Source organism: Lycorma delicatula, chromosome 6, assembly GCF_047948215.1.
Source record: "Lycorma delicatula isolate Av1 chromosome 6, ASM4794821v1, whole genome shotgun sequence".
Classification (NCBI taxonomy): domain Eukaryota; kingdom Metazoa; phylum Arthropoda; class Insecta; order Hemiptera; family Fulgoridae; genus Lycorma; species Lycorma delicatula.
In genome coordinates this window covers 57,192,566-57,218,180 of record NC_134460.1, presented here as the reverse complement: position 1 = coordinate 57,218,180, position 25,615 = coordinate 57,192,566, and the positions used below count along the sequence as shown (strand labels likewise).

Below are 25,615 nucleotides of genomic sequence, written 5' to 3'. Positions count from 1 at the left end.
TGTAGTAACATAGTATAATAATGAAATGCCCTAACCAGTGCAACATTACACTACCTTAAATTGTGACAGTTGCAAACTGCATCTACATAGAGATTACTTCTCTTGGTTCGCAAGAGCAAGTAATAGCTTGTAAAACAGTAATATATGAAAATTGCTCTGTGCAAGTAAATAATATTAGATAAATATAATATAAAATAATGATATTAGATGAAATATTTTTTTAAAATTTTAATTGCTTCAATGACTGATGAGATTAAAACTACATAAAATTAATAAATAAATTAACTTAAGTAATCTAATAATTCACTTTGAATTTGTTTATAAAAATAAAATTATTCAAGTTATTCATACATCAAACAATTTATTTCAGTCAATAGGTCATTAACTGGAAAAAAAGAAAATGCTGGCACCAGATTATGTCAATAAATATACATTAAACCAAGGATGGCACTGATATTGTTGATTAGTAAAAAAAAAAAAAAAAAAAAAAAAAAAATATATATATATATATATATATATATATATATCCATGCTGTAAAAAAGGTTAATGTATTTTTCAGTTAAAACTTGAATAAGTTTTATAATTGAATTATAGTTGAATGATAAATTTTCCACCTTTTATAATAGTTATTGCTTTACTCTTTCTTTTGTTACCAATCTTAAATTTTTCACACATTTAATTTAAAAATAAAGCCTAACATGATGGCCTACATACATAAGAAGTATTATATAAATTTAGTTAAAATAAAATCTTGAGTAAATTGAGCACCTTTCATTTAATGAACAATCAAAATGATAGTTGACCCTCTTCTCAGTCACTTTTAAGTCAAGATTTTATTTTGCTCATATTCTTTATTTATAATTTTCTATTTTAATCAATTTGTTCATAATTAAATGTAGTATACAACTAATTTGTTTAGTTATAAAAATGTTTTACATTATGTATACATTAACATCAGACATTATAAAAAAATTGGTTAAAAATGATAAATACCACTTTTACAATTTAAAAAAAATATATATATAAAACACTTCAATACAGCAGTAGGTTTTTCAGTTATTATGACAATCCTTCATGAAAAAAATTTAAACATATCTTAGTTTTAAAATACCCTATTTAAACAGAGCATTGTATCTATTTACCTAAACTCAAAAAATTAAATTTTGTCGCCAAATTAACAGAAAAAAATTATTTACAAAAGTTAAAAAAAATTACTGAATATGTAGCTAAATCAGCATAATAAAATAAAACATATATTTATGCTAGCATAACCAGCTTCCAATAACTGAATAAATTAAAATAAAAAAACCACTCAAACTAATGTAGCTGCTTCAATATAAATCAGTCACCACCAATCAAAATAACTACTGCAGTATATATTCAAGAAAAAAAATATATAACTTCACAGTATTAATAAATAATAATACTGCATTCAAGGGCCTTATTTATAAAGTAAGAATGAGACAATATTAAATCTGAAACCAGGATTAGGAAAAGCCAATTAACAGTACCAGTAAAACAACAGTTCCTTCATTATATATGCAAAAAAACCCAACCACCAAAGTCAAATTTTACAAAATAAGACATTAAAAAGATCCCTCTCAGAAGGCCCAACAAAAATAGTGACATACTAAATCAATGAAATTGCTATTTAAAATTACTGAATTAAAATTACAAAACCAGTTATGGCAAAAATATAATTTTTAATTGCTAATTATAACAGTAATATTATGCATTGGTATTACATTTTCTTTAAAAAAAGATCTGGGTATTTATATAACAAGTATATTGCCACTACAATAAAATGTTAACAATGAAACAAATGATTGTCATAAGATACAAACAGCTGGTTAAAGATGTGATTTTTATTTTGTGTAATAGTGAAAAACATAGCCTAAATTTTAGTGAAATAAATACAAAACTGACAAATCTGACTTAAAAATCCTGCTCTAAGTTCCCGAAACTTAGTTACATAAAACAGACAGTAAATACATGTAACGTAAATCTTACATAAAATTTGAAGTTTATATATTCAAAATGAGTAAAAATAGTGAGTACATCATGAGTACTGTAGGTTAATTTTTAGATTAATAATTTGTTTATATAATTATTAAGAAAAAACGGGTTTTAAAAAAATCAAATAGTATGTAATGAATAATTATAAAAAAATAACTGGAAAACATTAAAACTGACATACTTTTAGGTTATACTGAAGTGTTACACAAACAAAAACAAGGTTAGGTTAGAGAATTTGCAAATACTTAAAATTAAAGTTTATATTTAAATTCATTTCTTAAACCCAAATAGGTCTCGTAAAACAGTTTACAATAAATATGACAACACACCCCTAGCTAATACAAATCGATGCAATCTAACATTTAATAATCGGTAAATCGATTTCACAGATAAAAAGGCATAAACAAACATAGTAATCAGTTAGAATCGTAAAAAGACTCACACTGAACATTCTCAGAATAAACGACATACATTACTAACAACTTTAACATCAATATAATGAAACGTTCACAATTTATTTTTAAAAAAAATGCGAACCGTCTTAACACCATGCTAAAATAACACAATGTATACAAGACAAGCATACTTCAATTCACAATTACCTTAATATCAGTAGGTGTTTGAGATATCAAAATACCATTTGCCTTCCCATTTAGGGATGTATTAACCGAAATTTTGCCGTTTTCACCCTTGTAATTACTCGTAGCCGGACCGCTAGTGGCCATTTTGATTAGAATGGTCGTATGACGGGCGCCTCCCTGCGGAATAACGAGACAACACTCCTGCGCAAAATTAACAGAGTCAAATTAAATACTTTACTGGAATAACTTTTAACTTTAAATCATCAAAACTTAATTAAAAAATAAATGTATTTTTTTACAGTTTTTTAATGTTACCTTGTACTTCAAAATTTGTGTTATATTTAGTAATGCATCAATACAATGCTTACATGACATATGAGTCATCTCAGCTCCAGGAAACCTTATGCAGTGAATGCATGCAGTCTGATACCGGCATTCATTCGGTGACGACTGTGCGTTAACGTTAAATGCTTGTAGTGCCGTTCGAATTTAAACGCGGTATTTAAATTACGTTTCTGCCTTAATGGTAAAGTGATATTTATTGTACTTCACATCACCCTCAGTTATCTTAAGCTTCTTATCCGCAATATATTTTTTTTCTTTTTGAGTAAGTGATTACATATATTTCTTAGTTTTACTTGCCGGTATGGAAACTCCAAATTTGTTTAGCAGTGAAGATTCCACACTTAAAGGCGTAACTCCCAGCCCCTCCCAGAGTGTGACTCAAATTAAGAGAGATCATGAATCTATTGATGATTTTGAGCACTTGGAACCAGATATATCCCCGGTTAAAGAACCAGCCTCAAAACTACTTTCAGAAATAGAAATTAATTCATCTAAAGATACCAATTTGATTTCTCAATTAAATAATTCTGTAAAAGCAACTGAAAACAGTAATTCTAATCAACTGTTTGATTCTCAGGCAAATGATTCAGCTAAGGATTTTCTGTCTGGACTGTCCAGTGATGCCAAATCTGCTTCTGGATTGATAGACATTGGTAAAGAATCGTTGAAAAACTTTGAATTGACTGATAACTCTTTTGACAATAAGAAATCTGATATGTCTTCCAAATTAGGTTCTGAAGTTTCCAAATTTCTTGAGGCAGAAACAACAGGTTTTGTAAGGTCTGATGATATAAAAGCTCCAAATTTAGGTTTTGATGCACAATTAGTTGATTTAAAACAGGTTACTGAACCTGCAATAATAGGTGATCATATTGCGGCTGATAAAGACCACTTACCAGGCCACAAAGAGCAATATTCAGTTCTAGAACCTTTTAAGACAACAGCTGAAATTGAGCCAGTCAAAGATTCAACAAAAGAGCTGGAACCTGTGAAACCTCCCACTCCTGAGCCAGTTAAAGCTCCAGTTCCTGAACCAGTAAAAGCACCTACACCAGAACCGGTAAAAGCATCTACACCAGAACCAATAAAAGCACCAACTCCTGAACCAGTTAAAGCACCTACACCAGAAACAGTTAAAGCACCAACTCCTGAACCAATTAAAGCACCAACCCCTGAACCAGTTAAAGCACCAACTCCTGAACCAGTAAAACCGCCGACCCCTGAGCCAGTTAAAGCACAGACTCCTGAACCAGTAAAACCACTGACCCCTGAACCAGTGAAACCACCTACTCCTGAGCCTGTTAAAGCTCCTACTCCAGAACCAGCTAAGAAAACTGACAGTGGAAAATCAGAAATACTTTCAAAAAAAACAGAAAGTAAACCAGCAACTAAAAGTGAAGTTACGATAAAGAAGAAACCAATTGAAGATGAATTTTCTGATATAATTGAGCCTGATGAAGTTCTTCGGCGAATTGGGTTTGGTAAGCATAATTTTATTATAATTAATAAATATTTATAATTATTTAAATCATTAACATTGTTTTTTCTTTTTTTTTTGTAGTTTAATGTATTAATTTTATTTAAATCCATTTACACTTATTAATAAGCAGATTACAATTATTTTCCTCTTAAAAAATAGGCTAATTTTTTTGAATAGTTATCTTTTACCTTCTAATCACATTTTTTAATTTTAATTTAAGCATTCAATATTAATTTCAGCGTGTAGTTAATGGTTTAGTGTTTATTTATTCTGTAGATTTCGTGGATTAATTAATAAAAATTAAGTATTAGTATTTAGTATTTTAATATTAGTAATTTCAGTGTTAGTACCACTGTTTACAGAATATATAATTCTCATAATACCAGATTTTGTGGTATAAAAACTTATAAATACAACAGTTTATAAAATAAAATAACACAATTTGTAAAATGTAATGTTTGTCATGATGCTTATTGCCACATCACTTATTTACATCAACAAATATCATATTTAGAACACTTCTGGTTATCATTCTTATAGGTTATATTACTTTTCTAAAAAGAGAATATATTTTTGGAATATTAATCTAAAATATTTTTACTTAAAAATTATAAAGTTTATGTAATTAATCTTTGCAATTTCTCTGTTGTAATAACTGATATAAAAGCATAAATGGTAGAGAATACAGGATTATTCTGTAACAATCTATGTAATATTTGCTTATCCCTTTAAAAATGTTTAGCCTCTCATCTTCATAGCAATTTCAAGTTGCCTGCTACATTAAAATTAATCTTCATGTGTAATAAATTACTTTTGTGCTGTTTTAGATAACGTTGTTTTTATTTAGTTCATTTACTAATCAATGGAATAAATTTCATGAGCACAAAATGTACCCACAAAAGTAAATTGTAGACAAATGTGGACGATGTCATTCATGTAGACGTGATAGACATACAAATTCAAATTCATGCAGAGACATGAAGTAGTTTATAAATCAGTTATGGTACATTTCATGACTATGAGTGCTATAATCAATTTAAAAGTTGTTATATTTTTATTTAATACTATACAACATGAATAGTTTTGCAAACTCTTTCATCACATATCATTTTAGTGCACATCTTGACAGTATATAAATTTGATAAAAAAAAAAATAATAGATATGACACTATCAGTTAAGTCCTTGAAATGTTGCACAATACTTTGTCATAAGTTTAATGAATTAAGTCCTTTGTAATAATATTTTATAAACATACAAGATTATTTTTAAAAAAAAGTAGATCATATTTTTAGTAAAATTGAATAATATAAATTATTATTTGAAAATTTAACAAAGAATAAAAATTATGATAAATTTTAAGTGAAACTTCCCGAATTCTTATTTTAGAATGCATAACCTTAAATACTCCCATCATAAGATTAACTTTTGAGAAAAAGAATATTTTTATAAAAATAATTAAAATATTGTCTTTTTTCATTATTAATTTTTTATTTAAAAAATCAAGTTTTATTAAAACAACTTAAAATTCAGTTTCTAGTTTGTTTTTTTTTCATTTCTTCTATTTGATTATATACATTAATTTAAAAGAGTGATATGAGTGGCATTTTTGAAAATTTATGCCATTTTTGAAAATTTATGCCGTCACCAGCTAATGTTTATTGATTAGTACTGTTGTTTGTTGACCTAATTACTATATAAAATCAGCTACTTTCTGCATTCATTTTTATTTAATCCATTCACTGTAATATCTACTGAACAAATTAAAATTAGGTAGCTATTTCTTATTTAATAATTAAAAAAATTTTTCATTTACATATTTATCTATTTAGGTTACTAAAACTACCCTAATACCCTAAAATATTGTCAATAAAATTAATCGTATTTTATAATTTAACCTTTTAATTTAAATTGTTTTTTTTTTTTTTTTTTTTTTTTTTTATAACTGTTATGTAGGTCAGGTAGTCATTATGTAAAGGGATTACAATTTTAAGGGTAAGGTTTGCATCATTATATTAAAAAAATAGAATTGGCAATCTTTTAAAGAAACAGATTTTTTGCTGTAAAAGTGTTCATATATGTAATATTAAATGGAGACAACCTTATCAGTTCAATGGTTACTACAAGCTGATGATATGTGCACATACACACATAAATATGTATATATACACACACAAACACTAACACTATATTTTATACTGATGGGCACTTTCTTTAAGCTTAGGCAGCTTAATTAGGCACTTAGAGATAGTTGTGCTTGCATTTGTGAAATTTTGGTGGAAAGCAGTTGTCATTTCATTCTTCTTCATGTTACTTTGAAAATTTTGGAAATGCTATTATTGAATTTTTTTAGAACGTTGTAAATTTTGTGTAATGAACTCTTCTCTGTTACTTGTGAGTTAATTTTTAAGAAGCTTTAGGACTGTTCAGTGTTCTTCACTGCATGCATATGTATATTATATTTTATTACATTTTGGAGATGGAATTGACAGTAATAATCCTATTTCTTCATGTTGGAATTTATCTTAGCAACCACAGCTGCTAAAATTCTGCATATCTATAGACAGGGAATAGCTTGGACTCATAATTACTGGAAAGGTATAGTCCTAGAGGTGTACTCTGATAACCCCTACTGGCTAAGACTTTTAGCCAGTTTCTTCCCAACATCCCTTGACGGTGGCATGCCCTAGGGTTGCTAACTGAATATCAAATGGAAAAGAAAACAGCTGTTTAGATTTCTTCATGCCCCAAAATTATGGGGCATGAAGAAATATTTAACTGAATTATATTAAATTGTAAATTATATTTGACCTCACTACTGCTCTAAGAACTGATTGTATAAGTAATATTGAGTTGTAAAATAGATTTTTTCATTTTACTCAGTGTTTATGGGAATATAAAAATTAGTCAAAAGTATTTATATAAAATTTAAATAAGATTTCTATCTGATTTCTTTCTTTAATTTTATAATAAAAATCAATTTTAGATTGGCTGATGCAACATTCCTAGTGGCACAAATAGTAGTCCTGTTAATTTCTATGAAATTTTTATTTTTTTGCTTCATGATAAATTTTCAAACAATTTTTCTTTAAAGTATTTTAAGAAAATAATAAGCTTGACATCATATTTAAGTATTTGTTATGCCTTTACACTTGGACCACTTTCAAGAAGACAGAATGGGTTTGAAAATATAAAAATGACCACCAGATGATTGTTTGACAACTGTATGTTTCAAAATTAAAAATCTTAAGTTATCTGTTGTGCTTTTGCGTTTAAAAATGTTATTTTGAAAAAAATAATAATTTATAATAAATAACAATATTCTCTACCAGATAAGTGAACTATTTACATAATTTATCCTAATACTACATGTGTGAGAAGAACTATTTCATATTATTTCCTTTTTTATGAAATTACTGACTTGCTTAAAAATGTTTTTTTGCAAATTTATAGAAAATAATATTGAACAATTTTAATACAGTATTATTCTTTGATTTAGATCTTAAATAATTCTTTTTTTTTGGAAAAAAAAAGCCTGAATATTTTAGACAATACATTTTTTATTTATATATAAATAAATGAAATTCAACCTTACCAACGTTCATCCACGTTATCTTTTGTAGCACTTTCGGTCATTCGCCCATCCTCAGGAAAATTTATTCTTCAGTTTGAAGTAATTAAAATTAAATTATGTAGAATGTAAATTTACAAAATGTTAATAACTGCAACCTTCGTACATAACAGACATGACTAACTTTATACTATGATTACCAGTTGTGGTTTTAACATTTTATAAATTTACATTCTACATAATTTAATTTTAATGATCTCAAATTGAAGAATAACTTTTTCTGTGGATGGTTGAATGACCGAAAGTTCTAGAATAGAACGTAGACGAATTGTTGGTAAGGTTGAATTTCATTTATTTATATATAAATAATATAACTGTGCCATGGTTAAAAACTTAGTAAATTTTTTATACACATAAAACTTATTTATTTTTTTCACCTATTTATTTTTTATATATACTTTTCTCACATTGTCTGCTGAAGATTATAAAAACAACTGAGTTATATAAAAATTGAAACTACCATCTAGGCTTATATTTTAAAAAAGATTTTTATAAATTGTAATCTTGTGTTCCAATTTATTATTTTGTTTATTTATAATTTTTATCTATTAATATAGATGTTAATCTCAACTTTCTTATTCTTAATTGATATTTTGTGACAATGAGCTAAACAAGGTTTTACTCTAGTTTCTATTGATCTGTCAAGGGAAATGCTGGGAGATGTCTTTTTTATCTGTGCATAAATAGCATTCCTGATCTATATAATGTACAGGTATAATTATGTATAATTTAAATAAAATATTCATTTTTATTTTAACAAACTCTTTAATCATCAGTGTACAGTGTTTGTGAGTAGAAGTTTAATTCTCCTAAGTATTTTACATAAATAGAAAACATAAGTATGATAAAAAATTGTTTATGTTAAATATTAAGTTGCTGTTTATAAAATGTTTCTTCCTAATTTGACTGTTTATTGATTAGTATAAGAAAATATTTAAAATTTGGTTATGAAGCAATGTGTTAAGTCATATTTTTTTCATAATAATGGAGTGAATCTGTATTACTTACTATTAATATGTTTTTGATTTTATTTCAAGCAATCATCTCAGAAATTGAGGAAAATAAAAGCAAAAGATAAAATTATTAGAATATTATTATTATTATTGAAATATTACTTTTCTAATTTATTATTATATTTCATTAATTGAAATTTAATAGATCTGGCGATTCTTAAATCTTTTTAGTGGAACCTGTAATTTAAATGATTGTCAATGATTTTTTATACCTTTAATTTCTTGTATATCATTGTCATTGAATGTAATGAAAATTTTCTTTTCTTTTTCTTTTTTTAGATTTATGTTAGGTCAAGATGCAGTTATTTAAAGGTTAATTATGGGTTACATTAATTATTGTTTTTAGATTATTTATTTTGATTATAAAATAAATATATAAGTTGTTAATTTTTTTTTATCAGATTAATTTCATTTGCACATAAGTATGTTTTATTTTAATATGACTGTCAAATTACAGCAAAATCTAATTAGGACTTTTTTCATTTTTTTGTATTATCTTTCTTAATGTAAAATAATCAGATAATTTATTATAACTATAAAATTTGAAATACAATTTTCATATTTTAGGTAAGTAAATAACCATGTTATATTAGTGTCTTTTTATCATTTATTATTCTTTTTTATTAATTAATAGTAATGAGCAAAACCATATTATGCTTTATTAGATTGCTTATTTTTAATTAATTTTTGTTATATTTTTGCTCAACAGTAGTAGTAATTTTATGATCAGAGGATTATGTTTTATGACAATGATTCTTTTTATATTCTATTATAATAAAAGAGTAGTATTAAAAAAAATCCTTCATATATGCATTATCTAAATTATTATATCAAGAGGGTTTTTGTTTGTTCAGAATAAAAAAAATAACTACTAAATTTTTACCCATGTTTCACGACATAACTGGAAGGTTTTTAGATATTTCATCAAAAAAAAATAATATATACATATGTAGTAGTGAAGATTTGCTGGTTGAAGCACAAACTTTAATGAATTGAATTGTTGAAATGTGAGTCACTATCACTGTGTATGCTGGGTTTGAACTGAATGATTCGAATCAATTGAATGACTAATATTACAAAAATAATAGAATTAAATTACCTTAAATAAAATATTAAATAAATTTAAAGAATTTCTGTTTAACAATAATGGGCTTCCTGTGGGGACTGCATGTGAGACTAGAGGGATGAGGAATGCAAGCACTTTGTGGGAGTCTAAACCAATCATCACCATCAACTTAAAGTAAATGGGGTGCCCCTGGGGTACTGTTTTAGGAGGTGCAATGGTGCGCTCTTATAATATCTCTGCAAACAATCATCCAATTTTCAAAATTCAAACAGGATATTTATTGTAGGTTGAAGGGTAACTTCTGCATGCATCAGGTAAACTCTCAGTCTAACAGATCACGATTATTCAGAAATGTATAACGTTTTTTTATTGCATCATGCAAAAACCAATTGACCAGTGACTTTAAAATTTGTCAGGATACATTTGTGTTATCCCAGGGAAGATTTCAAGTCATTGATCGAGAAGTTTGAAAATATTAAAGAAAAGAAGTTATTTAAAATATTCATTATTTCTTCATCTTCAAGGAGGGTAAAGTTGTGAATTAAAGATATTTATTAAGGCAAAAATAGATTAATGCTTTTACTTCCTTATATTTCTATACAAATTTATGAATTTTTTCATCATCAAAGTTGTATGTACTTCAGTTACTATTGTTCTATTATTCTATCTTTTGTAATTAAGTTTATTTTACAGGTTTCCATAAAGCCTAAATATTATAATTATAATTTAGCAGTATTATTGTCACAACCATGAAGATAACTAACAGTGCGGGAATCCAAGGGGTGGAGTCCTCTGGGTAGATGGGACTGGGGTCTGAAGCAAGCTGTGTGGGTGTCCAGGGTGCTGATCCCCCTGGCAAATTGGGAATGGCAAGCAAAGCGAGCTCTGCTGCCATGGGATAGGTTCCTTGGCCTCGAGGAGTTCCTGAGTTGGCTTCAGGATTCGCCTGGGCTGACCTGAACTCAAGGGTCCAGGTTCTGGGTAGACTGGCAAACTAGTATAGTAGTAATTTTAATAATAATAATAATAGTAATACCTTAATATAATATATTATTCCAAATCAAATAGAATGTTCAGTTTAAAAAATGGAGTCTTAGAAAATCAATTTAATAATGAGATATGAAACAAAATCTGGAAATGACCATTTACCAAAAAGCTAAAATATGAATAGTTTTGTATCGACAAATGCTTAGCATGTGTGTCAGTAAATTCAGTATTTAAGATAAATTTAAAATTAAACTTTTATATATGTTTTAGAAGCCTTACTCTTCCTTCAAATGGATTGGTTTCAATGATTATATCTTTTAATTTTGGCAGTTCTGTTGTAATTTTTTCACCGTATAAAAAAAAAAAAAAACACTTAAAAGTCATATTATCTTCATATGTAATTTGAAGATATTTTTCTTTTTTTTTAATCACCATCACTTGTATTGTTATACAGTAATAATATATACTATATGTCATTCTGATACTCAAAATATTTTCACACAGAAATCTAAGAAAAGTAGTTGAAAACTTAAGAAGTAAATTATACACATTCCTAAATTCCAGAATCGTAGCTTATGCTCATTGATAGTTTGTTTGTTTTTATTCAGTATTCATTATCCTACTTTTATAAAGATTCAAATTTCTTAAATTATTTTTATTCTTCTTACATGGATTATTTTTCTAACCATATCCATTTTTTAAGTTAAAAATTAAACTAAAAAAAAAGTTGAATAAACTCTCAAGAAAATGAAACTAATAAAAAAAATCTATTCTTTTCTTTATGATTAATTAACCATATAAGGTGGAAGCTTTTGTATGGGAATATGAATTGAAAATTTTGTAGCATATGAAAAATGCCATGCCTGACCAGGATTCAAACCCGGGACCTCCGGTTGAAAGACCGAGACACTACCACTCTGCCACAAAAATTCACTAATAGTAGGAGATTCTATTCTTTCATTAAGATTCTCCACCATTGAGATTATAAAAATTAGAAAATAATAGTTAATCAGATTTTCATTAAATTTAGAAAACTGTATTTGGGAAAAACTTAAGGAATAGTATGTTATTGGTAGTTATTTTATCTGGCATCAACTTCTAAAAGTCAAGATTTGAAGAAGAATCAGGAAAATATTATCTTCTAATTAATGAAATGTATCTGATTTTTAGTTGAAATTAAATTTTTTTTATTAACAATTAATTGATAGGCTGGAGCAACTTGTATTCTTATCTCATAAATATTATATGTCTAGGTGCATATATACCGGTGTATCATAGTTAAAAAAAAAAAAATATGTATTTTTCATTACATTTAATTTGTTAATCTTTATCTGAACTTTTTTTTATTATAATTTATAGAGCATTTTTCCTGGAATTTTCTTTAAAAACAATCCATTCAAGTTACTCACCTATAACAAAAAGAATCTCTTATTATTAGTACATTTTTTAATGCCAATTTTATTTTAAAAAGTTAATGTTTTCTTTCTCTTTATTACTTGTAGAAAGGTTTTCAAAGACATAAAATATTATATCCTTTACAACCTAATTATACTAAAACACATAAAATTACCTATACTTTCAGAAATTGATAATATTTTTTTATCAATGGAAATTGAAGGATTTGGAACAAAAATAAAATTAACCTAAGCCATGTTTATTAAACTCTGATTGCTGTAGATTACCAAAGTTAAGCTACATTGGATGTGGTTTTATAGATTGTATTCAGTAATTACTGTAACCATATGCATTCATTAATCATTGTGCTAGCTAGATCAGCCCAGAACATTTCATATAACTTAAAATATTAAAAAAGACATATATCATGCACAGATAAGAATAAAAATTATTTTATTCAGATATTACTGTTAAGTATTAGTTTTAATTCACTGAAAAAAATTTGTTTTAAATAAATTAACTTTATTTAAATATTATAAATTCTGTTTTGGTTTATTAACAAATAATTTAAAATTAATTAATAACAAATATTGACACAAAGGTATGTTCTTGGTCTGAGAATACAGTAAAGACTTTTTTCTCCTTCTCTTGTATTACTCAGAGGAACAACCATTATCTAGCAACTGGTTTAATAGTCATGGTTAGACACACAATATTATGTCCAATTAGTTTCAGTCTGCATCAGCTTCATTCTGTTATGATCATCATACCTTTTTACCTCTTTGTAAGGGTTAGCATAAACTTTGTACAAATAACAATGTATAATGCAAGGTCATGAAATGCAATTTGTTACTTAATGGTTTGTTTTTTTTTTTTAATTAATTACTGTTCTTATTAAAGGTTTTATTTACTGTGTAACTGAGTTTTAAAGTAAAATATTTATTTTCTATTTTATTAGAAAAATTTTATAACATTTATTTTATCTTATTACAAATGCTTCAGTAGTACTTTGCTATGTAACTAATGATAAATTTTAGTAGTGTTCAGAACCATCTAGCCTAGAATATCTAAAATACCACTAGGTATCTCAGTTAACCTGGCTTGCATTGTCCAACCTGTAAGTTTATTTTTTCCAGTCAATAATGCTTTTAATTTAGTTATTTTTATCATAAAAATTCCAAAGGAAAAATCAGCACTTCAATTAATATTAAGGCTAACACAAAATGTATCAAATTTATTTTGTCCTTTTTAAACAACATTTATATTTAAAAATATACTTTCTAAATGATACACAATTTTGTCATCAAATTTTCTGTATAAAATGAACCAAACAAACAAAAACCTCCTTTCTGATTAAATCTTGATTTTTTTTTTTTTTTTCTGATCATTTGTTACTTGTATATAATATATATATATATATATATATATATATATATATACCGCAGTAAAATTTTGATCAAATCAAGTATCATATAACAGATAATTAATAAATAAAAAAAAGCTTATTCTTACATAAAAATATTATTTATATAAAAACAGTGCAACAATAAGTGAAAATATTAAATAAATAAAATCACTATACTATAAAAAAATATATAATTTAGAAAGCTTTAATGAATATCATTTACACAATTTTATAAATGAGAATGTAGAAAAATTAGAGCTTTTTAAAGATTAGTATTAGTTTTAATAAAAAATGGGTAGAATATATTACTTCTGTAATTGCAAGTTTTTTTTTTTTTATTTTAAATGAAATGATGGAAAAATCATTTAAATAGGTCAGGAATGTATTAAAAATAGCAATGAAAATATCATAGAGGTTTTCTGGTACATAAAAATGATATACTTTGTTACTGGGAAAATAATTCTGTTGTCTGGTTAGAAGTAATTAGTTAATTTTTTAGGAATAAATCATTTATTATTTTGTACTAAGGTGTAGCACTCTTTTTTAAGTATTAACACATGAATAAGTAAGAAATTTTAATGTTGCCGGCCTCCATGGTGCAAGTGGTAGTGTCTTGGTCTTTCACCTGGAGGTCCCGGGTTCGAATCCCGGTCAGGCATGGCATTTTCACCCATGATACAAATCATTCATCTCATCCTTTGAAGCAATACTTAACTGTGGACCCGGAGGTTAAAAAAAAAATGTATTAAATGTCAGTGGTTCAAGAAGTAATTTTAATATTTGAGTTCTAAGAAATAATCTGCTAGCCTATTTTTGTATCTTGAATTCAGTTGTAAATTGTACAAAATATTACAGACAGGCTTCCAAAATTTTAACAAAAATTATTATTCACTCTGGACCTAGAGATCCACTATACTATTTAAAATAATTTTCAATAGCAGTATAGGAATGTATCATGAAAGAAAATGTTTGAAGTTTTATACTGAATTCAGATTTGTTATTTTCTTTAATGTTGTGAGCTGGAATTTATTGCAAGAAAACATGTAGGAATTACCAAAGATAATGCTTAAATGTTCACAGTTTTTACATGTTTTGCGGGTAATGCAATTCTAATATTTCATAATTTTGTTAAGAAAATGTTAAAAAACTGTTAAAATATATTTAAGAATGGACTTTTATCTTGTCTGTAGCTATGATAATAATTTTTTTCAACAGTATATTTCATTATAAGGACTGTTTATTAAATCCTGTTTTATTCCACTGGGCCATATGTTTTAGTAACATTTCAATTAACAATATAATTGAAATAGTTTGAAGGTTAGAAGAATTTCTATTAAAACTTCTTGGAATCTTACCATAGAACTTCATGTATGACATAAAATTCAGTAAAGCCTATATAATTATCTACACTGCATTACAGTGTTTTCACTGTGTAGCATTTAAGTATTTAACTACCACCTGGCAGTCTTCAATACATAGCGTCAAGAAATTCATCAACTTTTATAGTGTGTCAAAAGTTCCAACACGGGTATTATTTTCTTTGAGAGTAATAACATTCATTATTCAACCAATCAGTTTTATGGTGAACAGAGTGAAGGTGTCATTTATAGGGCTGAATATAAAACTATACATTAATTAGTTCCGTCTAGCATACAGAATTGACTTTTATTGGATGATAGTGTGGACAAAATTAAAAACCTTTTCAAATTCTTAGTGTCACGTATTTTTATGTGAATTTTAATATACTTTTTTTTCATTTTTTTTGAAGCTCTATACACTTTCCACTTACATCATAGTATAATTTGTATATTTAATTTATTCAATTTCTTCTTCTTTTGGACAATATTTTTTTTTTTTGTAAAAAGTGTTTAGTTTTGAATAATGTTCTTGTTTACTGGATGCCTCTTTACTACATTGTAACTTGCAATCTAGTACATGTTAACACTGAACCATGGTATTTGAATGTATTTTTTTATTTCTTCTTATAAATTTAATAAATATATTTTTTTTTGTATACTATTATTTTATAGTATGTAAGAAGAAAACCAGCAATGAATTGCATAACATGCCAGCTACGCTGGTCAAATTATTGAATCCATTATTTAAAAAAATAATTTTTTTCATTTTGGGGGTTCTCATACTCTGGAAGAAGCATTTGGAAAAAATTAATTTTTAAGGAAATAATTGTTGTGGTGATAATAAATTTTAAAAAAGAACTTTTTAAAATTAAAAAAGTATATTTAATTAAAGATACAGCTATAATTCTAAATAAACGTAGTTGTAATTTTGTAGGAAGGGGATGAAAACCTTTGGCTATTTTTTTTTTTTTTTTCAAGAAATACTAAAGAGTAAAAGGCTATCAAAAATGGGCCACTTGCGAGATGCATTTAAATTTAATATAAATTTTTTAATAATTGTTTTGAATTAGACAAATATTTTTTGTTACCGCTGCCCATTGGAGTGGGACGGGCAAACAATTTTTGTAGTGGTTTGAAATCCTATTGATCCAGAGAATATAGATACAAAAAACTTCCATTAACTTCTTTTCTGAAGCAAGATATAGCTAACAAGTTTTAAATCTATTAATTAGAAAACTCTACTGCCAAAAAAAAACATAGACTGTCCGGCCAGTGCAGATCATTACATAACTGTAATGTAGAAGTACAGAGCCTCTAAATTTCGGACCATTGCCATTAGATCTGTGAAGGCTTCATACCAATATGACTTATTAAATTATCTAACTTTGTTAAAAATGCCCATGCACTATAAACTTCCTGTTACCTAAATCTTGTACATCTCCTAAACATTGTTCATTTCATTCGACGTATTGATTTCGCAGCGTTACAGAAAAATGTATCTATGTATAAAATATAATTTTTTTTCAGATCTTAAATTTATTTAAACATATATATAATAAATTTGTAAACATTATATATGCATACACAGCTTAAACAATATATATATACACAGCTTAACACACATAGTTACACACATATCCACAAACATAAGTCTAACAAAAATAGATTTTTTGGACTCGTAGCACTGGAATAAATTCCCCCCCTAGATTATTTACAATTTATTATATCTTTTTTTTTGTTTAAAAAAATCCTTTTTTAAATTGTCTCCTTGTTACAAAAAAATACCAATTTTAATAATTTTTTTTTACCGGTCTATATGTTTTTTTTTACCGGTCTATATGTTTTTTTTTACCGGTCTGTAACGGGATAAATATGAAGAACCTATATCGCCGTAGTCAGGAAAGTAAAAGTAGATTTATATTTTATAGATCTTCGTTAAAATTCTATTAACGGTTTTCATAATATGAAACGGTTTTCAATTCTGTTGCTCGTGTTTTTTTTTGTGATTACTTTCTGATTCTTATCCTTAAAATTATAAATGTATGCAAAAATATGGTTAACTCGGTGAAGAAGGCAACAGGAAACTACTTCAGTCATCAGTTTCCTATGTAAGCCTGGCACATGGATCTTTATATTCATGAGAATTGTGTCTTAACGTACAATCCCTACAACCATCAGGGTTGTAGCACTCAATGTACGTAGATATACAGTATATGTTAGTAAGATAGTTTTATTATTTTTTTTATTCCTTTCCCGTGTAGATAGCACTATAGCAGAGCTATAACTCTAAAAGGGAAAGTATTATAATTGCTCCAGTTTGGCATATGCGGTTTTTACCGGATAGAAATTTTCTAGATGTTAATGTTCGTATGTAGGTGAATGTGTTCGGTGTTGGCCTCTAAATCACCTTAAATTTCAAGAACTACTGGACCGATTTTCACCAAACTTTGTCAGATTGCTTATATATATGGGACATTGATACCATTAAATTTTCAACCAAAAAGGTCAAGGGGATGAGGCTGTAGAGCAAGGTCATCCTCAGTATTTTGAGATCTACACCTAATTAAGGTCATATTTTTCTTAAGCACACATGTTAACAATTAAAAAATAACAATATTTGCTATGTTGTGACGTCGCATGTGAGTGGTAGAATTAAATAAATTAATAATATTTAAAGTGTAAATTATTAATTCGCTCTGGCTGGGTCTCGAATCGATCTACCGGTTAACTCGGTACCGGGTGCGTTAAGACTCGCGGCTACACCAGTGCCGACCGTATACGCGAAATTTGTTCTGTGTATGTTGTGAAATTACACTGGTTTAGTTAGCACGGACTGTCGTCACTACTACCGCCACAGGCGCGGGAATTAAATACAATATGCGCGCGCGCGCTTTAGTTAGAATCATTTAATTAATAAACGGAATAGTATATTTAAATAACATGATAAATTGTTATTAATTATAAGTCGTGAATCAGAAACAACCTACAGTTTTAGGGCCTTCCCGTCACTGCGGCTAAACCTGCGTGACGGAAAGGTCCTAAAACTGTGTTAGATTTTTTTAATAGTAATTTGAGTAAGATATATCGACTGATCTCGCTAAACGAGATGTTAGTTTTTCTTTTGTTTGCTATCCGAATATTTTAATAATTTATTGTCAACCCTAGTAGAGTTACTACTAGTAGTTTCCATGGAGTAGCGGTCGTCACGCACATACTAATAAATTAATATTGCTTATATTGCAAGGAAAGAAATAAAACTTAGTCTTCTTATATTGAAGACTGTTTTTAATTTAATTGATTGCATTTTATGAACTAAAATTTTTATTAGAAAAATTTCTATTAGTAAAATTTCTTACAGAAGTGGTTACACTCATCGTACTAATATATTACAATTGTTGGGATTCAATTAACAATTTTCTAAAATAAAATAAATGAGATATTGAACAGAATAATTTAAATAAAGTATTGATTCATCACTTTATAATATTATACAACTCGTTAAAATGACTTTTTATCCCAAAATAATTTTCTAAAGTTGTAAGTGTAATTTTCGTTAGTGTCAACTAACGACTTCTAAGTAAACTTCAGGATATAAAAACGCGTAAGATGTGTTTTTATATGTGTGAGGATATAAATGCAATTGAAATCCCTTTGGTTACATTTCGTTTCTTCCGCTTAATGTGTTTCTAGCTGGGAATTAATTATTAAAGAGGTTATAGGTGTTACTGACTTGTTTGGATGTCTGTTCCAATAGAGTACATTTAAAAATAAATTCCAGATGCTCGTGAAGGGTGTAGCTTCTAAGTAAGAGACATACTGGTTAAATTCTATTTTAAGTAATGCCTTTAGGAAGCTATTAACTGTAATCTACTTTGTTCGGTTGTTTTTTTTCTAGATTCCAATTTTGGATATCTCTTTACCATCAATTCTGAACCGTTTCGGTTACAGATATGTTATAATCCGAGTGCGTGTGCCATCCTGTATTAATGAGTACGTTAGTTTTATTTTTTAATAAACTGTAAAAGCGCAAGTTTGATATATTTTTTAAGTTCTTTATTTTTGAATTTTTTTCTATTTAGAGACAATATACTTGTAGTTTTGACTTAAGATAATTAATAAAATAAACTAAGTACCTGTTTTTCTTTCTATTACACATTTCAAACAATAATGAATTTATCGGAAAAAACATTTTTATTCCCTCCCTTCGCTTATAATTCTCTTCGTATTGCACTTGTTTTTATCGCTTATTCAACTTTTTACACCAGCTCTTTAGCGGTTCACAATCGATTTCCTGTCTTTTATAGTCATTTTTTGTCACGTTTTCTCTAGCGATTTTTCCGCGCTGAATGAACAGTTAATTGTCTAATCCCTGCTTTTTATTATCGTTCCTGAAGGCTAACAACAAGGTAATGTCTTAAAAAAAATTTCTACGGCTTCCTTTTTAATAAACTCAATTCAATTAAACCGATCAATTTTAATTTGATCAATTGTTTATTGTTTTATTACTTATTTTTAATACAAAAAATATTTCCCACTAAATGTAATTTTTACGTACAAATTTTACTTAGAATAAAACGTTTTAGTGAGTCTTAATAGAGGTATATTATGATGAAACTACCAAAACTGTAAAAAAAAGTTTGTTATATCTTATTAAAAAAAAATAAAACAAAAAAGGTTGCTTACGACTCTGAAAAATCCTATTATACTCCTGACGCAAAGGTTATTGATTTTGACTCGCGTATTTTCTACGTTATATATCCTTATAAAATATGAAATCCAGGTACCAAATTTTAAAAAACCTTCAAGTGGCATCTCCTTTCAGGAGGTTTGCAATCATCATCGCTACTTTGACTTTTGAGTAGGCAGCTCGGAACAGTTCAGTGGATGTTGCACTGAGCTATTCCCTCACATTGCGCAGCCGTGAAATTCTGCGCCTAAACTAAATAATAAAATATGAAATCTCTAAAGATGGAAGTGGTGATGCATAACTTAGGCCTAAAATGAGAAAACGTAAATTATCCCGATCATAGGCAGCTCTGGAGGTTGATCCGTATTAGTCCTTATTGTTGCCATTGGGATCTGAATGAAAAGCCAAAAGCCCTTTTTTGGGACTGTAGAAAAATTCTAGCCTCCTATGCAAGTTATTTGTGCTTGTGTTTGTTCTTCCTAAATTAAGTTAATTATTGTTGTTAAAATTAATAAGATTTCTAATCGGTAATAAAGTTAAAACATAAAGCTCAATGTAAATAAAGTGATGATTATTTTTTTAAAAGTTTCATCACAAAGATAACCTTGAATCCACCGAGAATCTTGCTAGAATATGTTTAAAGTTCGTTTCGGTTCTAGAAGATGACCGAACTTGAATAGCTCTCTATCCGTAATTAAAAAGCAGCTATTGGAAAAATCCTCCACCTGATTTCCCGAGGGATTATGAGCGGGATCAGTGCCTATTATGTAGAAAAGATTTCTCGTGGATGGATACGTTTATCGTTTATAGGGGCTCTTCTGGAAACAAATTAGTCTTTTTCATCACTCTTCTTTCTTTTTTCTTATTCTTACTTTTTTGTTCGGTACGAATAAATTTGATCCTTCTAGGTACATATTGCAGATGCTGAGATTTGTATAGCCTATAATTGCTTAGTACGATTTGACAACAGCGGATGGGGTTTCTCCGTAGACTGACTCAGGGAATCTGTTTTAGATTCGGTTGTTTCCAAATTAATCTAATGTTTTAAAGTGTTTTTCAGGTAAACTCTGATTTTCTAATCCGTCTTAAAATACAAAATTCAAAAAAATGTTCATTCATATTAATCATATTTATTTTCGTTGAATTTTCGTAGATACGCCTTTATTTCATTTTAATTTTAATTTTTTGTTTCAAAAGGATCTTCCTTTTTCTATAGGAAAAGGTTTTTCCTTTGGAAATAAAATGTATATTATTTATTTTTTCAACAAGTTGTAAGCGTTAAAACGTAATGAAAGTATTAATAAAATTCATTATAAATATGAGTATTTTGCTGATAAATATTAATTTATCTGTTTTAAATTCGATAACAATCGGAAATCCAATTTTAAAAATTACGTCATATTATTAAGAATAGGTAGTTTACTCAAGGAAAAGGTAGGTGTTAAAGATATTTCAGTACATCGTTCAGTCATACGTACGTAATTTAACAAGAGCTCGTTTAAATTCACTTCACTCCTAGCTTGATAAATGAAAACATCCGAATTGCAGCTGTTATATTACAGGGAAGAGTGGAACTTGAACGAATAGATTATGAAGTAGAGGGAGAAGATAAAAGCTCACGTCTGATCACGTCATTTATCCCTCATTTAAAATTTTAATATCTTAATGCGCTATTCTACTCTTCTCTTTTACTACTACTCGTGGCAGAAATATAGAATTAATTTTTTTTCACGACGTGAAATTCTTTACTTCGTAAAGTGTGCAATATATGATTAACATCATCGATATAATGTCTACTTTTAGACCTTAACATTCTTCATACTTTTTGGCTCAAGAATTTATACCGCTCTAGGCTAAACTGGATAATATCCCGCCTTCTTGTCCCTGACATGTATTTATATATTTGTATGATTCATCTAATATAAGTACATTATATACATTTATAACTTCCAAGAATATTGTAATTAATAATTGTACAGCATGCCTGCGTCTTAATACGATTTAAACTTTAGCAATAAAAAAAAATTTTTTTTATATCTGAACTCTACTTTCATTCTCCTAATCTAATTTTATGAAATCTATACACTTAAAATTAATAGGATTCTAAACAAATTATTTATATAAAAAGATCAAAATTTAATTCATCTGAAGAAATACAGATCGATTGACTCAAGATCAAATCTCTCACTCTTTTTCAAGGTAATACATAATCTAGAAGACGACCATTATGAATTAGGACCAACTAAGACAACTGTATTTACAAGTTATAAGTGTATGAGTGTTGGTCAGTTGTAATGAAAGGCTAGGAGAATAATGTATCAAAAGCATTAAATTGATAAATAATAAAATAATTTGTTCATACGTTAAATGATTTTTAGCATTGTTTTCCTATGTAGGAACATTTTTCAGATTTAGTTAAATTAGATTTGAACCTGTTAACAACGGCGAAATCAGTAGTTCGACTGGTTTTTCAATTAATGGAACTGCTTCAGGATTAGTATTATTTTTTAAATTTGGTAATATTAATCGAACGATCTGTTCGTATTGGATGAACTCATCTTGTAATGAGGAAGTTCAATCACAAAAAAAATCTTTTTCGGCACGCCGGAAGGCGGAGGTAGATTTCACCGGTGCTAAGTAGGGATGATTTTGGGGTCTGGGGGATGTGAAACGCGAAAATAAGTCAAAATTTTCCGGAAGTCGAATCATTGTACCCATTACAATAGCTTTCTTATGAAATCTACCTAAAAAACAATAAAGATAAAACAATTTTAGAGTTTGATTGGTCTGAAAAATGTTATTCAGTTCCTTTTTATTTCCTTGCACGAAGTAAAAGAAGTGTTGTAAACGCGAAAGATATCGGTTTTCAGATTTCAACGGAATATTCATTTTGACTAGTTTTGACGTGAGTCATCTCGCATAACTCAAAAACGATTAGCCGTAGAATATTGAAATTTTGGATTTAGGACTGTTTTAACATCTAGTAGTGCACTTCTCCTTTTGATTGATCGACTTTACCAAAATTTTCCAAAAAAGCCAAAATCCAAAAACTTTGGATTTTGGACTTGCAGTAACTGCAATAATGAGCCCTCATTGAAAGATTTTCAACGAAGAAATGGTACTTTTTTTCATTGGTTCTGGAGTTATAGCCAAATAAAATTTTAATTAATGAAATCTTTGAATCTTACCAAGGGAAGGCACATTGGTTCGAATCAGACTTAATTTCCTTTTTTTTCTTTTTTTTCTAATTTAAATATATTGATTTAATAATAAAAAATTTAAATATTTATTAAACATTTTTAAAAACATTTTTACAATAAAATTCAATAATAATAATAATAAAAAAATGAAAAAATCAAAGTTATTAGTGAAATAAAATTTTATGTACTTTTCATTTTAAAAAAAATTGTATATGTAATTTAATAGGGGTACAAGGAATTCATGTGGTGTCCACATCAGATTTTTAGGTATGGTTTATAAATCTTCAATGTTAAAAAAAAAAATTACGCTCGATTTATAAAATGTGGCAACTGGGTTGCCACACTATCGACTATATTTCAAGTTTTAAATTGTTGCGATAAGATTTGTTTAGGATATCAAGCAAATTTATTTACTTCCGTTCCAGGTTAACAAGGTTTTAATAAATTTATATTTTCCGTAGAAAATAATATTTCAAAATATAATTCCATTCCCAAATCCCAGAATAAAACTTCTGTGAAGTTGGCATTGAGATTTCGCTGATTTTTTTGTAGTTTCATAATTGTTAATTTATGTTCTGTTGTTAAAAAAAATCTGACGTTGCATATTATTTATTTAAGAAAATTAAAATTATTTTTATTTGTTTAACATAATTTAACACTATAAAAACTACGATAGATATTTTCATTTTAAGATAAATAACCGGACATGTTTGCGATTATGTCATTTTATGGTGCCTAAAGGACATTAAACGAACTGCATTTGGTTGAAATTTAGGATTTATACAAAATTGGTTGATAAATCCTAAAGCAGTTAGATAAAGAAAGCCAAAAGAGAGAAACTGAGCTTTATGTAATGACATACACTAGCATATTTGGGAAATACGGTACTTTCCCTAATGAACCTGATTTAGGATTTCTGCAGTTTTATACTATTTTCTTGGGGGACTTGTCATATCTAGTCATCTAAGCCACTGCTGTTATAGAATTAACAGAGACAGTACCTGTAAAAACAAAACCTCCAATACTAGCGAACTGTAATTGAGGCCATACAGACCTTGAGCGGTAACTAAGACTGTCCATATCTATAAATAGCTTGTTATAACAAAACATTATTGTAAAATGATATCGTATTAATGAATGACAAACCTAATACAAAGAGTGAATATTTCTGTTCGCTCATAAATAACAAAATATTTTACTTCCATATTTTTTACTTTTCATTTTAATTCTTTTTTATGACTATTCTTTTATTAGTTTAGGTTTAATTAAATAGATATAGATTTCTGCCAGCGCGGTCTTGTAAACCTTTTTTATCTCACAGTCAAGAGACTTAAAATACACAGAAAATCTTTTAACGTTAATTATTATACTTTGAAATTATGATGGATTATCACGTTTTATAGTAGTAGTTCACGAGTCAAGTGGTTTTTAAATTCATTTAGAATAGACGTAACCTGTTCGAAGCGAAAACTATGGAGTTAATTTCGTTTTAATTTATTATTGATGCATAAAGAGACTTCTTTCCTATTTTATTTTTACAGTTTGATCATGGCTGAAGGCTCAAAATCTTTGTTTCTAATCGGATCTCTCCCCTCCCCCCCCGAATAAAATTCACGGATTATGGATTTTTATATGGGTATCAATTAGTCGCACCTCAAAATTAGTTTGTAGTACTTATAGGGGGCATTCTTTTGGCTCCATTATAGCAGTCATTATAAACATCGTCAGTTATTATTCTACACAATAGTAACCAAGAAACGTTTTAAAAAATAACAAAAAAAAATATTGCCTTTTAGGTAGATTTCATAAAAAAGCTACCTCTTGTAATGAGTACCTTGATTCGAATTCCAAAACATTTTGACAATTTCGCGTTTCACATCCCCTAGACCCTAAAACCACCGTCAGTTCAAAACTTTATATATACATTTATTTATATATATATATATATATATATATATATATATATATATATACACACACACACACACATTTGTATTTCACTTTCTTGTGGACACGATAATTTTGCGTCAATCACTTTGATACATAAAATAACGACCCAAGATGTCGGTCGAGTTTGTTAATAGGCAAAATCGGACTATGGGGGTGAAAATGGGAGCTTTTTGGAAAAAAAATATTGTTGTAACTTTCTTATTAAGTAAAATATCGAATTCGTTTAAAGTTCCTACTATTCTTTGGATAAGAGCCTAAAACTTATTTAAGTAAAGGTTTTCGATTTCACCAATCATTGGCTTAGAGGGTTGAAAAAATGGGATTTCCAAAACAAAAAAATCATATCTCCCTTAATAGGCAAAGTATCGAATCGGTTTAAAGTGGTCGTTAGTCCTCTAAACACTACTTAAAACCTTTTTCTGAAACAATTTTTGATATGACCAACGCTTACAGCAAGGGATGACCAAAATTTTTCTGGAATTGTAAGAAAATGGGTCTTGTC

General features: G+C 27.7%; 2 protein-coding genes across 3 annotated transcripts in view; one reads left to right on the top strand and one right to left on the bottom strand.

Annotated features, from left to right (window-relative positions):
• lace (serine palmitoyltransferase long chain base subunit) overlaps positions 1-25,615 on the bottom strand; it is a 153,914-nt gene that overhangs the window by 50,715 nt on the left and 77,584 nt on the right. Inside the window, exon 2 of the mRNA XM_075369934.1 lies at positions 2,620-2,799. Within this exon, the coding sequence (XP_075226049.1) occupies positions 2,620-2,742 (123 nt within the window). The 5' untranslated portion in view covers positions 2,743-2,799. The remainder of the gene's footprint in view (positions 1-2,619; positions 2,800-25,615) is intronic.
• Positions 3,022-25,615, top strand: part of Rtnl1 (reticulon) — a 296,105-nt gene continuing 273,511 nt past the window's right edge. For both annotated transcript variants that reach the window (XM_075369928.1, XM_075369927.1), the window contains exon 1: positions 3,022-4,424. In XM_075369928.1, the coding sequence (XP_075226043.1) occupies positions 3,245-4,424 (1,180 nt within the window). In that variant the 5' untranslated portion in view covers positions 3,022-3,244. The remainder of the gene's footprint in view (positions 4,425-25,615) is intronic.